Raw genomic sequence first — 15,497 nt, 5'->3', positions numbered from 1 at the left:
CACTGAATAACCCCTAGAAGTTTGATCCCATAGTTCTGAAACACCCTGTATATATCACTTGCGCACCGAGCTAATATTGTCGAGCTAATCAAACTTTACAAGAACAAATAATTGCGTCTTTCTTGTCTGCTAAATTAACAAAGGGAGAAGAGGTGTAAAACCTGCTCGCCATATAAATACATCGCTTCTTTATATTTCAACCTTTATATTTCAAACTTTTGCATACGAATGTAACGAGTTGTATTGTGTACGTACAAATAATACAAATAATTTTTAGTGTGCAATAAAAATCAGCGATAAGAATATTTTATATCAAATAAAATACCTCAACACACACGTGCAATGAAGGTTTCAATTAAAATTGCACAAAAAAAAAAAAAAGAAACCCGTCTTTATTTAAACGCCTGTATACTTAAAAATTCTTCGGTGAGACGCGCGAGAGAAGGCGCGCATATGTACACGTTGCTGGAGTATTCATTAAACGCGGAAAAAAAAAAAAAAAAAAAAAACGCCAGGGAAACAAATTTACTTTGCGTACGTGCCCCGACAGCAACTGGCGCGAAGCGAATGAAGAAAAGCGCGCATTGCACTTGCGGACACGGCGCGCAATATCGAGGGATTTAATAGGCGTTACGCGCGATCCGGTCTTAATTCGAGAAAATTGATAGCCGGCCTCTCCGCGCGCGCGCAGCAACCCCGCTTGGTTGCGAGTATAAGCACGACGACGACGGGAGAGAGAAAAAAAAAAGGGATACGCGGATTCGCCCTCGCAAGGACAACGCCGCGCACGTCCCGCGTTAATTTCCCCCCTTGCCTCGTACCTTTTTTCTGCCCCCTCCCCCTCCCCCTCTCCTCGCGATACTCCTGCGGCGTGCCTGACATTCCTATATCCCACCTATTCCTATTAGGGATGTAAATGCGGTAATTTCGCGTAGGTAATTACTGGGGTCGGCATGAAAAGTAATGCCTTTGAACGGAGGAAGGGCTACCAAGAGAGCGTCGAAGTGCCTTGCCGCGCGCGCTTCAAGCCCACTGTGTTACCCTGAAATTACCCTATTGGACGAGAGGGAGAAACGCCTTGAAAGCGCGTTTTCTGAATTAACGTTTTCAGACCCCACCCCACGGTCGAACAGGCTGATTATTAGAGTCGTCATGAGCGCGCCGGAGAAGAGATATATTCCCACCTTCCCGTCTCTCCGCTTTTGATCGGACGTCAAGCGAAACCCGCAATTAAGCAGCGCGCGTCCCGACGTTTCCACGAGAGAGCGACGTGCGCGCACGAAAGGTTTTAGAAGGAAGGGAGGGAGGGAGAGAGGTGAAGGAATTGATAAATCCTCGGCGCGCGCGTCGCTCGGCGTTGTCCCTTTAAATCGCCGCGGTAAGAAGTTACCGCGGAGAACGAAGAAGCTTATCACGCGCCGTGAAACGCGCGCGCCCGCCCATAGAGCATACAATTTACGTTTCATAAACAGCGGAATCCAGACGCGCGTAATTGAAACTCAACCGTCAAGCAGATTAGATAATGGCGGCGCACACGGTCGTGACTCCGAGATTAAAGCTGAGATGTGAACGCGCAACCGCAACAAAAACGATACCATATAAAGCGAGAGAGGGCTAACGACGAGAGATGAAAACGCGATGCTCTCCGCAAAATGGGAAAAAGAAGGGGGGAGACGATGTTCTCATTATGTCGTAATAATGAAATAATTGGTTATCATGATGTAAGGCAATCTCGTCGAGATTGCAAAAAGTATACGCGAGCGAATTGGCAAGAAAACGATGACACGCGCACAAAAATCACGTTGTTTCGCTTCTCGGCGCGAGTATCGGAACAATAGTATTTAAAAAAAATAAATAAATAAATAAATAAAATATAAAATACCATTACAAGCAACGCCGAGAAAATTATTGGTAATTTTTGCGCGAAGAAAATGCAATGTCTAATTAAAACGAGATTTTAACGAGCATTTAAAACGCTTGATATTGTCGTTCAGATAAACAATTGCGAGTATCTTCGTTATTTCATTATTGCGCCCCCCCCCCCCGTGTTCAAGAGAAATCGAAGAAAGATCTTCGCAGCGGAATCTCGAGTTCCGGAAAGGCGGCGGCGGCGGCGGCGGCGGCGCTCGATCGAATCAAGTACAGCAATTAGAGTCTTCCGCTTTTCTCTCGCGCTCGGTTATTCGATTTACAGAACATCGGACTGGGTCGGCGTCGCTTGTTACTCATTAGTCAAGATTAAGGGGGAAGACGCGAAAGGGATGTCGTGTAACGAGAAGCAACGAAGACGCGCCGCGGCAGAAGAGACGAAAGTAAAGTACAAACGATTACCGTCTCTTTACGCGAGGGGAGAGAAGATTGGAGCTCAAGAGAGAGAGAAAGAGAGAAGAGAGAGAGAGGAAGTATGACGGTTTGCCCCAGACAATCGGGAAACCACCGGCAGGTATACCGAGCGAATCGATAGAAAGTGGCGGCGGCGGCGGGCACACGAGGAAACCTCACGATGCCCCGCAACCGCGAAATTGAGTCCATTATCGCCCTGGCCGGGGTACCCACCAATACCATTGATATTCGTTTAACGCGTCGTTTCCTTGCCGTCTGGGTGACAAACAGGAGTCCAGAAAAATATAAAATTTAGGAAGCGCTGAGCGCTCCTCCCCGCGCGAGAGAAAAGTGAGACACACAGTTCTCTTCGTGAACGACGATATCGAAGATATATATATATATATATATATATATATATATATATATATTAGGTCTACCGGAAAGTTCTGTCCGTTTTTGGAATAAAACAAAATACAAATTTTTCTTAATTTTTCAAAAATGGGATATACAAATTGCCCTCACGCTGGCAAGAAATCATTAATAATAATGGCAATTATATTATTTAATAAAGTTTATTGACGGTAAGAAAAATTTGTAGACCTAATATATATGTATATAAAGGGAGAGTGTCCTTCTTGCATTTCTCCACCGAGCACTTTCTCTCGAATTTTCGACGATGAAAGAATTATATTTTTCAAAGCTGATAACAATCTCGCATTAATATAACACACCGCCCCGTGAATTAATAAGACTCGAAATTCCCACCGCTTTACAGTCTCCCTCTTCTTATACACCGCGCGTAAATAGATTATGAAACCTAATCGTTATACCGCGCGCCACGAGATTTTCTTCGTTAATTATCCACCCGCTAATGGCGCAGCGGTCGTTTCGCGGATGGAAAATTAATAATATTTAATAAACGCTCGAAAAAAAAAACAAATTGTAAAAAAATACACAAGTTAAAAAATATTGATTAAGATGCGAGACAAAAACATGAGTATATATCCGTCCGTTGCGATATTATACCGACTATTATCCTAGGATAAAAGCAAAAACTTTCAGGATTTTCAATTCCTGACCGAGATAATATTTTTAATAATGGTTTTTTATTCTATATACATATATAAGGTAAAAGACCCAATTACCGTCACCTGAATAATAAACTCTGGCGTTAGTGAATTGTTTTTACCACTTATTTATCAAAACCATGTGTTTTTCTTCTTATCGTATTATTCAACGTCTCTAATATAAGAAACAAAATAATACCGCCTCTCAAAATCTCTGTTTTCATTTATAAATTTAATAATTAAAAAAGAACGATGCGAGAGCTATTACTGTCACCCCTTAAAATGAAAGAAATGAGACAAGAATGTTGATCGTGCTGGATTTTTTGTTATATCAATTGCACTTAAAATTCTATGTTAGATTGTTTTCATGCATAAACTTTTTAAGATTTATTTAATATTTTAAATAAAATAGCTTAGGGTGACAGTAATTGGACAGGTGACAGTAATTGGGTCTTTTACCCTATGTTAGCGAATAAAAAAGTTTTTATTCGCGCGATCAAACACATATAAACTTTCGAAGTAATGTAATATCACTTCGAAATAAAAAATGTGTGTGCAATTTATACTCATTGTCAGATCAGAAAAAGTAAAGAACGTTGTATAAAATTCCTAACCGCGACGGCGAGAGAATTTGGGAGAAGAATCTGCACTTTGTTAAGATCGACGGATGTTGCTACATTCCGCGGATGTAGCGCCTGAGAAATAAACATCAGGTGGTCAAGAGCGCTCTCTCTCTCTCTCTCTCTCTCTTTCTTTCTCTCTCGCACATTTCAGCTTGAATAACCTACAGACTGGTTATGGGTTCGGAATCCCCAACAGCGCCCGCGTGTTGTTTCCCGCGTGAGTTTACGCGCCATTGGCCACCAATCTTCGGAATGAAACTGCCGCTGTTCAGCGGACTCCCTGGACGAGCTCTATTTCACGAGCGAAAAAGAGCGTGTACAAAGGAAGAGAGAGAGAGAGAGAGAGAGAGAAAAGGGGATCCGGTCGATTGGACGGAATGCACGACGAACTCGCGCGAGACGACGACGACGACGACGACGACGACGACAACGACTCGGCGAAGTTACGATTTCCTCGATGGGAATAATCACATTTCGCAGATCCGACGATACCGTGCGCGAACGATACACGCTTGTTCGCGTATGCTCCCGCTCGCGCACGCGGATATATTACACATTGTATTCCACCAGTAAACGGTGGTATTACCGCACGCCGAACACGCGCGGAACATTGCCGAGCAACTTATACAATGATCTCGGGGGGAACGACGACGTATCAAGTGTGTAATGGAATCGTGTGTGCTGCGGAGTAAGGAAAGCCGGGAATATATATATATATCGGAGGGGCCAATCTTCGCTCCATTCGCGAACGAACAACCGAGCGCGGGGCGTCTTCGTCGAATCTTGTCACGTGATCTCACGTGAATAAGCGTGTAATTGCTCCAAGGAGAGAAATTACTTCGGATACTAAAACCGCGACGAGATGTAGCTGTACTCGCGGAGCAGAGAAACCGAGCAGACAAGCAACAGAGAAAGAGACAGAGAGAGAGAGAGAGAGGAGAGAGATTTCACCGCGTCCGATGTATTGTTAACGTTCCCACACAAGCGAAGGACGAGTTATTTACGGGGTAACGTTTCGTCGGGGGGGCAAACGTGCCGCGGCGAATCGATTTAGATGTCCGACGCGACTTCAGCGAATCGATTGTTAAAGAATGCCCGCGATAAAACCAGTCGGAAAGAAAGAGAGACCGATTTGGTCATATACACGGCACAAATCAAAGTACCGTTCGAGAGAAGCATCATCCAGAAGCGCGGCGGCGGCGGCGGCGGCGGCGGCGGTGGCAGCCGGCATGGACTTGCAATCGACTGGCCGCGGGATTAACAGAAGCAGAAGCAGAAGCCTCCTCTCTCCTCTCTTCTCTCTCACTCTCTCTCTTTCCTATACATATCCGTCCGTCGATTCCCGTCGGCTTTGCCGGCAATCATCGCCGGTTGCTCCCAGCGTTTAATCATGTTACATCAGTACGACACCCTGACAATCCTATCAAAGTAACGAGGTGAGCGCGCAGAGAGTCGCGGGAGGAGAGAGAGCTCGGAGAGTACGCGTACGTACGTACGTACCCGGCGTGGGACTCGAAGTTTCATCGCAATCGATCATCACTGATTACTCCGGCCCCGCGTACACGGGGCCGCGCTCGCGCGCAACCGATTATCGACATACAGACCATGTACTTAAGTTCTTACACACGAGAGAAGCCCCGGCGCAGATCAAAGGAAATAACGCGCATTAGTAGCGATCGGCATTTACTGTCGTGCGCTACTAAACTTCGGCCGTCGTGCATTTGACGAGGCATTTCGCCCGGCTAAAATCTCCTTTTCTGTGATCTCGTCAGAATACGTCGTGATTAAAGCGATAGAATTTGCGGCATGTTGTTGAAAAACTATCTAATCGCGTACGTTTTACTAGTAATCGTATTAGTACACCGAAAAAATTGTATTCTTGTTTTGAGGATATCCCACTTACTTTAAGTATATTTTATACTAAAATAGGCAGCAAGAAGAGTTTCTTATTTTAAGAGGAAAATCCTCTAAACAGTAATATTGATAAGAATATATACTGATTAGAATATAAAAAGCCTCTATAGAAAAACATATATATCTCACTATCAAAAAAAAACTATATTCTTAAATAAAGAATATATTTTTAGTTTCAGAAGAATATCATCTAAAATCTTTAAGAAGATTTTTTAAGTATAAAATCTTCTACTTACGAGAATATAATTTTTTCGGTGTACTAAAACAGAGAATCAAACTTATTTTGAGAAATACACTTATATGTAACAAATATCGATGGTTAATTTCTCTTGCTGTAAACACATATCAACAATATAATAAAAGAAGTCGCGCAATGTCAGCTGTTACACCGAAAAAATTGTATTCTTGTTTTGAGGAGAGATATCCCACTTACTTTAAGTATATTTTATACTAAAATAGGCGCCACGAAGAGTTTCTTATTTTAAGAGGAAAATCCTCTAAATAGTAATATTGATAAGAATATATACTGATTAGAATATAAAAAGCCTCTATAGAAAAACATATATATCTCACTATCGAAAAAGACTATATTCTTAAATTAAGAATATATTCTTAAAAATAAAAAATTTATTCTTAAGAATATATTCTTAAATAAAGAATATATTCTTAAAGAAAATATTATAAATTAAAGAAAATATTATAAATTTCAGAAAAATATCATCTAAAATCTTTAAGAAGATTTTTTAAGTACAAAATCTTCTACTTACGAGAATATAATTTTTTCGGTGTACTAGTTAGCTTGGTACTCATCTAATTATAATTAAATAACTGATATCTCCTTACGGATAAAGTATAAAAAAATCGATGTTATAATTCTCCCAATAAATTCTTACCAAGTTTAATTTTCATCTCTCTCTCTCTCTCTCTCTCTCTCTCTCTCTCTCTCTCTCTCTCTCTCTCTCTCTCTCTTATTACAGATTATTATTCTATCTATCTATCTATCTATTATTTTAACAATCGATTTTCCGAGTAAAAATGCATATTGCAACAGTGAAGAAATAAAATCTAAATAATTTGTAAAATATTAGCGAGGGTACATACAACATTTAATAAAAGTGTCATTTAATATCGAAAGATTCAATATTCACACAAATGTCACTGGGAAAGATCGATATAAATTTATCTCTGATACTTTTCAATATGTACTTTCACAAGTCAGGAAATGAAGGACGAAAAAGATCGACGCGTTTATCAAGATTACAAGAGAGAATGGGGGAAGAGCGCGAAACTTTTCCCTCTGTTACGGATACACAGCGATGATGAAGGAATATCGGAAACCAGTGCGAGCGCACTTCGGACAGGTCAAGAAACCAGAAAGTGTATTCGGGTCACCGTTTTTTTTTCTTTTTGAAAAATATTAAGCGCAAGCGTAGCATGTGTACGTGCGCGCGATTCGCATGTTGACGCGACGTTCGCATACGGGGAGTAATTCGATCCCGATCAACTTCTTGTCGGAGATATCCGACGTATCGATTTTACGATTTTGCGGCCTCGAATTTACATGATTCGCGTCGCGTAATAGATCGCGAGGGTAAGAAGAAGGTGACGATAAATTTTCATATTCTACTACCGGCAGATTCATAGGCCGTCTTGAAGGAACAGTAGGTAGAGAGTCGTAATTTAATGCGTGTTTTGCGCGACGTCGCTTTTATGCGCTTCCTGGGACACGTCCATATAGCCAATCACGTTTTCACGAGGACGACCAGCGCGTCTCATTACTGTTACTTGTTAGGCTATTTGTTCCCATCTTAATGTAACTTCTTTTTGTTTGCGCAATGCGGTATATGAAAGCGTGATTGAGTGCGGTCATGGCTATAACGCTTATAGTCCCCTCAGCTAGTTGAAAGAGCAAATTATTGCAAATATGGAGAATACACAAAATATATATATATATATATATTATATGTACAAAAAAAACCTTATATATTCACATACTAATAAAGTTTTACGATTTCTTTTCCTTTTGATCTGAAAGTTTTGTATAATATACACCGAAAAAATTGTATTCTTGTCTTGAGGATATCCCACTTACTTTAAGTATATTTTATACTAAAATAGGCGCCAAGAAGAGTTTCTTATTTTAAGAGGAAAATCCTCTAAATAGTAATATTGATAAGAATATATACTGATTAGAATATAAAAGCTTCTATAGAAAAACATATACATCTCACTATCGAAAAAGACTATATTCTCTTAACACGTTCCGTGCCACGGCAATTTTTGAAGATTTTCCATTCAGGCCGCGTGGGGCGTATACGACCCACACTTTAAAGATTAAAAAAAGTCGTTTAAGACGTATGCTTTACACTTTTTCAATACTGCAAAGCTATAATTAGCAGGAAAAAGTTATAAATTTTAATATGCATTAGACAACAAAGCAATAAATTTAATTTTTAATGAATTGTTTTAACAACCATAAGGTCTAACGTTTTTCAATGAGAATTGCAAATGGCCTGAACGGAAAGTGCAGCGGGGGTCGTATACGCCCCACATGGCACGGAATGTGTTAAATTAAGAATATATTCTTTATTTAAGAATATATTCTTAATTTAAGAAGAATATCATCTAAAATCTTTAAGAAGATTTTTTAAGTATAAAATCTTCTACTTACGACAATATAATTTTTTCGGTGTATATATAGTTTCTTTGTTAATTGTTTGTTAACAAACACGCAAAGTAAATGGCGGCGAATTTTATTTATTTATCGTTTTATCTTCACATCGCGCGTTCAAAATTGTTTCAAATAATAAACAGAATAAAAATTAGAGACTTTCGCAAACCAGAAATTTGGGGATTAAAAAGATAAAAAAAAAAAAAACAAACAAACAAACAAAAATAGACACGCGCTCGTTTGTAAAGTACCGTTTGTTTGTTTTTCGCACATATTTATTTGCGACTTTTGACGTAATTTTCGACGCTTCGTCCGTAATCTATAAATTTAAAAACTTTTCAAACCCGGCTCCGGATTCGTATACGAATTTTTGATATTTTACTCGAGTATCATTTTATACTCGAATCGTTTCATCTCCTCGCGAAAGAGGGATAAAATCGCTAATTCCGTAATACATTCGGTGTTTTACATTGAGAGTATTCATAGAAACGTTGGTACAATTACAACCGAGTTGGCAGCAGATTTGAGTGTGGCAATCGAAAGTTCGGAATTTAAATTCTCACAAACATTTATCAATATATATATTCATCATAGATATGACGATGGTGTAAAAGCGATTTTTCGCGCGCAATATATTTTTGTTTTTCATACAAAAAACAAATTGAAGAGCAAATACATAACGTTTTTCGAAAAAAGTCTCGTATTTTCTTGACATTCATCGTGGCGTCAATTATTGCATTTTAACGCGTTCGGCAAAAATTCTAGCACGACACTTTTTTTTTTCGCGGCTCGTAAATTCACGTCCAGTTTATTTTGTGAATCTAAATTTGCGTTTGTGATCATTTTTTTCTCTCTCAGATTGACTTGTTTAATATTCGTATTTCTCGCCAAAAATTACTGACAGAAATGCGGCGAATCTGTTGCGGAATGCACGTGTTTGTTCGGATTGCGGTGGGAAAACCTGAAATCCTGTGAAACACGCTACGCGTAAGAAGCGTGTTCTACAAGCTCTCAGACGTCTCCTTTGGCCGTCTTTCAACGCGGCCCTTTGAATTTCTTTGCAGGTGCGTTACAAGCCCGTGTTTTGCAAACCACGCATCTCTCTGATAAAAACTGATGCAAAAACTCACCTTTAGGCGAAGATCACTGACGTTCCAGACGCGGCTTGCGTAATCGTTGGACGCTCCGAGGATGAGGGTGCCGGTCGAGTCGAAGTCCACGGACATCACCCCGGCGTTGCTACCGACGAGGATTCCTTTGCTCTCCGACGTTCCTGCAACATTAACGAAACGAGTGTTATTCACGCGACTACGTTTGCATTTTGTGTTTTCGACGTTTACGTATTACGCTCCTTTAATTACAATAACAATAATAATAACATTAATTACTTTGTTTTTCACTCTTCGTTTCCTCTCTCTCCCTCTTTCTCTCTCTCTCTCTCTTCTGCTTTCTGCGCGAGCAAGTTACATCCGAATATGACTAATTAAATTTATGCTTTGACGGCTTAATTGGTAAAGAGCGAACCCTTGCTACAATCCGAAGGAAACCAGATTATCAGCGCCTCAAAGTGGGCAAAGGGAAAGACGAGAAGGCGAGGGAGAAACACGGAGAAAACAAAACCCGAGAAACGGGGGGAGAATGCGCGTGGGGAGAGAAATCCGGAATAGCAGATTTTAAGCTAAGCGGATGTAATATACAATGACGGATGTTTCATCCAATTTGTAATGGAAGATCGAGAAGGGAATTACATTTGGGGGAACGTTAAAAGCATGTGTTTTGCTGCATGGGGGAAAAGTACGGCTCTTGTCTAGGAGGCACATCGCGAGGGTGAAACGTGCCGATCGCGCAAAGTAACCTGTTGATTCGTTAGCACACTTCATTATTTGTCGAAACAAAAATTGAGTCGCAACACAAACTCGACTTATATTAAAGAGAGAGAAAGAGAAACATATCGAACAAATTTATTTCTAATTACTGCAAAAATAAATTACGCATTTAATTTTAAAGGCACGTTCGAGAAAAGCGTATTACAAAAAATACATTGCAGGAGGCAAAATAATAATATGTATAAATATAGCAGAGATATATTACTGCAAAGATAGTTTTGCAAAATAATAAAAATATTTTTACAATCGAAATATTTTTACTCGTACCTTTGGTAATATTCCAAAGCTTTACTTTTCTGTCGGCACCGCCAGTAGCCAGGATTCTGTCGGTGGGCGACCATTTTGCTGCGTAAACTTCCCCCTCGTGAGCGCTCTGTAAGGGTTACACACACTTCATGTATGAAATTACGAGATATCTTGCATGCATTCTACGTGAGATGTAATGTGCGTGACGTAAAAAACAATAAATGACAAGAAAATCAAAAATTTTAATTAAAAATTATAATGCATACGTGCTTGTAGCTCTTTTAAATAAAAATTTTTTTCCAAAATCGAGATCAAAAGCAACCTCTCTAATCTTAACCTCTTCAATTTTCAATCATATTTGAACAATTGTAAAATAAAAATCTTTTTATAAACATAATGTAAAATAACTAAATACAAATTTTATCTTTTTACTTCTCAAATTTAGAGGGACATAAACAAATAATAATAAACTTGGAGGTTTTAGCCGAAAGAAAATATAAACATGGAGTAAGGAAATTCAGAGTAGGGAGGTTTGGCTGTATTAAAAAAGGTTGTCTTATATATATATATATAGAATATTTCAACATAAAATAATATTTTTACTTGATTTTTTCTAATCTTTCAATTAATATTATGCGTTCAACACATACATATATTACATTCTTTAAACAATTTCTCAGCTTAAACGTATCTAAACTTAATCAATACTGTTCTACTTATAGTGTTATTTAAATTATGATGTGTGTGTAAAATATATGTATCTGTGATGATAATTAATTAAGACATAAACAAACACAACTTAATAAAAGATAATCGAAATAGTCGAATATATACGATTCAAATATACGTTTTTAGTTGTTTATTATTACAACGTACACACAAATAAAATCAGATATTTTCAGAGTTTAGATATTTTAAGTTGTGTGTGTATGAGAATTCTTACTGGAAATAAACTAGATATTTTTCTTCCATACAAAGTTTTAGAGACATTAATTTTATCTTTTATCCGAATCTTTTAATTACCTAGGTGTAACTAGGTAACTAACTCTAGATATTAACTCTTTTAACCGACAGGATAAATGATCAATTAATTCTAGTGTAATTTATTAATAAATAGATTAATAAATAACTAATAAATAATTAATAAATAACTAATAATGTAAATAAAAAAAAATAATTTATAAATTCAAAAAATATTTGGACAGAGATAGCAACTAATGTCTCTTGTAAATTTATTTTTTAAAGAGAATTTAGAAAATATAATACTAGAGAAACTATAAATTTTTTTCCTCTCTCTTTCTTGCTCTTGCGAATCCAGCTTCTCTGATTCAATACAATAATATAGTGTAAATTAATAAAAACAATAAAACGTTCATATGTTAAATACACAATAGTAAAGCACATACAATATAAAGCTTTCGAGAGAACAAAATTTTCATAAATTCAACACGTGGAACCTACACCTTTCGCCATTACAGTATAATTAGCTCTAAAAAAGAAATGAATAATCTAATATTTAGAAAGCGCCAAAATATATCAAAGTAAATTAAGAAACATATTCACGTAGATGCCTAAACAAAATACATTGATATTAAAAGGTTTATTAGAATTTAAAAGTTGCTTGTTTTGCTTGAAAATGTAAAATTTATATCGAGTATATATACATCGTGTACTCAATAAAAATTTGTACTGTATACAGAGCATGCAAAAATTTTGCGTTTTTTAATGTTAGAGTAAAATACTGCTTGATGTTAATACTTTCATGATGATAGAGATGTGATGTACTTAATACATATTTAAATGTTTTAAATTCAAATCAACGTACAAATGTTACGGATACTTTCGTTGGCACTGCTGTCGGAAGACTAGCGATTCCCTCTTTTAAGCTTAAACGATCTGGACTAACAGGTCGCGTGTCCCGTGCCGCATCCTCCAGCTCTTTTTGCATTTTTGCCTGCCGCTTCCTGCAATGTAAAGAGCAAAAACCTATGCATTAAACAAATGTGACGTCGCGTTTACTGCTCGAAACGCACGTTGTGAAAGCAACTCTTAAGCGTTTATCACAACATTGATATGTTCTGCGATTTTCTCACTCCGTGTGCTTTATTATCATAAGCTGTAAGACTTGACTTAACTTTTTAGTGGCTACCGGGCTCCATATCAGAAGCTGTATTATGTACAAGCTAACCCGTCGCTTGAAGAGAGAAATACCACGTTAATATTACATAAAACTTTTTATTAATAGTTTCAAGTAAGAGTTAAGTATTTTGACAATTTGTGTTGTACTGCATACACAAATAATAATCACAATTGATTTTTAAACCAAAATATTAAACATTTATTTATCTTTTCAAGTTTGTCTTCTCATAGTTAATTAAATTTAAGTTAATTATACATAATTGTTTACATTATATTTTTTATTTGTATTATTTTGTATATATCTTTTATCTATATTATATTTGCAACAAATAAAAAATTGAAATTTTATAGTCTAATATATATATATATGTATGTACAATATGTATATATATAATGTAAATTATATATACATACATATATAATGACAAATATATACAAGTATACATATATAGTTTATACACCATGTAGAAAATACCTTAGAATAGACAGAGTAACAAGACAAGAAAAGAGTAACAGAGTAACAAGACAAGAAAATGCAAGATAGTTTCTAGTGTTGTGTCAAATTACCAGCCCGAAGCTGTTTAGCGTCAAGCAAAACATTCGTTCACTACATTTCATTAAACTTACCCAATTTTTGATAACCTATGCATCAAAAAGGCTGTCGGACTCGAAAAACTGAAACGAAAATGTCAAGCAGTGTGAAGTGCTAGTGTATAAAGCCTTAGAGTGACCGAATTCTGGAAAGCTCAAATTTTAATAAGTATAAATATATATCTGTAATAGCTTATATAGAATATTATTAATGTAAAATATCAGATGTATTATTAAAACGCACACATTAATAATTTTAATGCATATTCAATAATCAAGATGAAATAAATTTACTGTTATTGATTTACTATAATTAATTTATCCTTTATTCCTTTAATTTATAAATACATATCAATTTTATTGATTTAATGATTTAATGTTAAAAATTTTCTGCAATATATTCTCTCTCTGTGTTTATAACCATTACAGTTAATATAAACACGTACTTCATGTAATTTCAATTTAGAATTATATATGTGACATGCGTTCTAGTTGCTTTAATTCATCGCAATCGCAATTATAATAGAACAAACTTGAAAAGATTCACTGTGTCACATCACGAAAATGTTAAATCTTCGACCAAAGTGAGTTAAAAAGAGCAATATTGTAAATTTGAGTAAAGAATTTTACGCACTCGTGTGGAATATACAATAACATTCATACACTGATAAAAAAAAGACATTTTACAGAAAATAACGCTAAAGACAGACAAAAAAATTTCAGAGACGAAAGATCGCTTCACAGATGATAAACTGAAGAACATTTATGCGAAACTACACTACAGTACAATAAACAAGTACACGTACACACGTAAAGTTAAGTCGAATGGAAAATGTGCAAGAGAAATTATTAATTAATCTCGATGAAAGCGGAAAATACATGTATATGTACTACGAGAAAATAAAACTACGAAGAAATAAATCAGCGCAAAATCAAAGTTAGCGTGCAAGAATGTGTAATATACAGTACAGAGGCAATCAGAAAAAGACACATGCTCCATTAAGATATTGTAAAGATGAAAACAAGTAATTATAAAGTTTTATGACTATAGTAGTCACAAAAGATACATGTTGCAATAAAACTAATCTCTAAATTTATACATATTTTAAATATATTCTTCCTACTTTCTATTGACTCGCAAAAAAAGGCACAACTTAAAGATAATTGTTTATCTTCTAACGTCAAGAATTGCACAGTATGTATCATTATTTCTGTACTCACCTTAGGAAATTGTCATTTTCCTCGTTCATCTTATCCGCGTCTCTGGCTTTGTATTTTATTAAGCGCTCGATCAAACCGCGATTTTCTTCCTACAATTTGATAAAAATCGATAAATTAAATAACACAGTCAAGAAATATGTATTTTGTTGTTAAGTTCCTGATTCAACAAAGTTATGTATTATATACCTGTGTTTTCCTAAGTTTTTCCTCTAAAGATGCAAAAGCGAGCTGCAAAGCTTGATGTTCATCTTTGAGCATTTGATTGGCACTTTCTAATTCTTTTTCTCTGCTGTGACATTTAGTTATTTCTAACTGTAAATTGGTGATACTCTCCAGACTTTCAGCAAGACTGCAGAAGGAAATTTAGCAACACAGATCTCAAATTTGTAAACAATGTATTAACTTATCCATATGATATTAATTTACCTAGCTTCCTTTGCTTGAAGCTCCTTCTTCATTTCTTGCAACGTGGTATTGAGATCCACTATTTGTTGCGTATGCTCTCCTTTCCTTTTATGCAGCATCATCAGTTCCTCGGCTTGCTTCAACAACCTTGCCTCCAGATCAGGATTTCCACCCGTACCAATAGTGCCATTAGCTACTTCACGACGAAGAGTTTCATTTGCTATTGTCAACTGCATGTTGGTATTTCGCAATGTGTTGGCGCTTTCAAATAGTCTGTTATCTATTAAAAGAGAAAAACATTACTTAGTTAAATTACTGCGAGACAAATCTTAATAAAGAATTTTGCGCAAGTTAATGTAAAGATACTCTGAAAAAAAAAAACAAAGATAAAGTAAAAGTAAGAAATGTG

The 15,497-nt window shown here is 36.6% G+C and overlaps 1 protein-coding gene across 2 annotated transcripts in view; it reads right to left on the bottom strand.

Annotated features, from left to right (window-relative positions):
* Nucleotides 1-15,497, bottom strand: part of LOC109856236 (autophagy-related protein 16-1) — a 446,352-nt gene that overhangs the window by 430,205 nt on the left and 650 nt on the right. Inside the window, exons 2-8 of one of the 2 annotated variants that reach the window (XM_020431280.1) lie at nt 15,110-15,368; nt 14,870-15,032; nt 14,684-14,772; nt 13,499-13,546; nt 12,558-12,696; nt 10,754-10,859; nt 9,731-9,873 (exon numbers count right to left, since the gene is read on the bottom strand). In XM_020431280.1, the coding sequence (XP_020286869.1) occupies nt 9,731-9,873; nt 10,754-10,859; nt 12,558-12,696; nt 13,499-13,546; nt 14,684-14,772; nt 14,870-15,032; nt 15,110-15,368 (947 nt within the window). The remainder of the gene's footprint in view (nt 1-9,730; nt 9,874-10,753; nt 10,860-12,557; nt 12,697-13,498; nt 13,547-14,683; nt 14,773-14,869; nt 15,033-15,109; nt 15,369-15,497) is intronic. The other variant, XM_020431283.1, reaches the window with a different exon arrangement.

This window comes from Pseudomyrmex gracilis, unplaced genomic scaffold (assembly GCF_002006095.1).
Source record: "Pseudomyrmex gracilis isolate BER0280 unplaced genomic scaffold, ASM200609v1 scaffold_111, whole genome shotgun sequence".
NCBI lineage: Eukaryota > Metazoa > Arthropoda > Insecta > Hymenoptera > Formicidae > Pseudomyrmex > Pseudomyrmex gracilis.
Note: the sequence above shows the minus strand (reverse complement) of the source record. Positions and strands in the feature narration are given on the sequence as shown.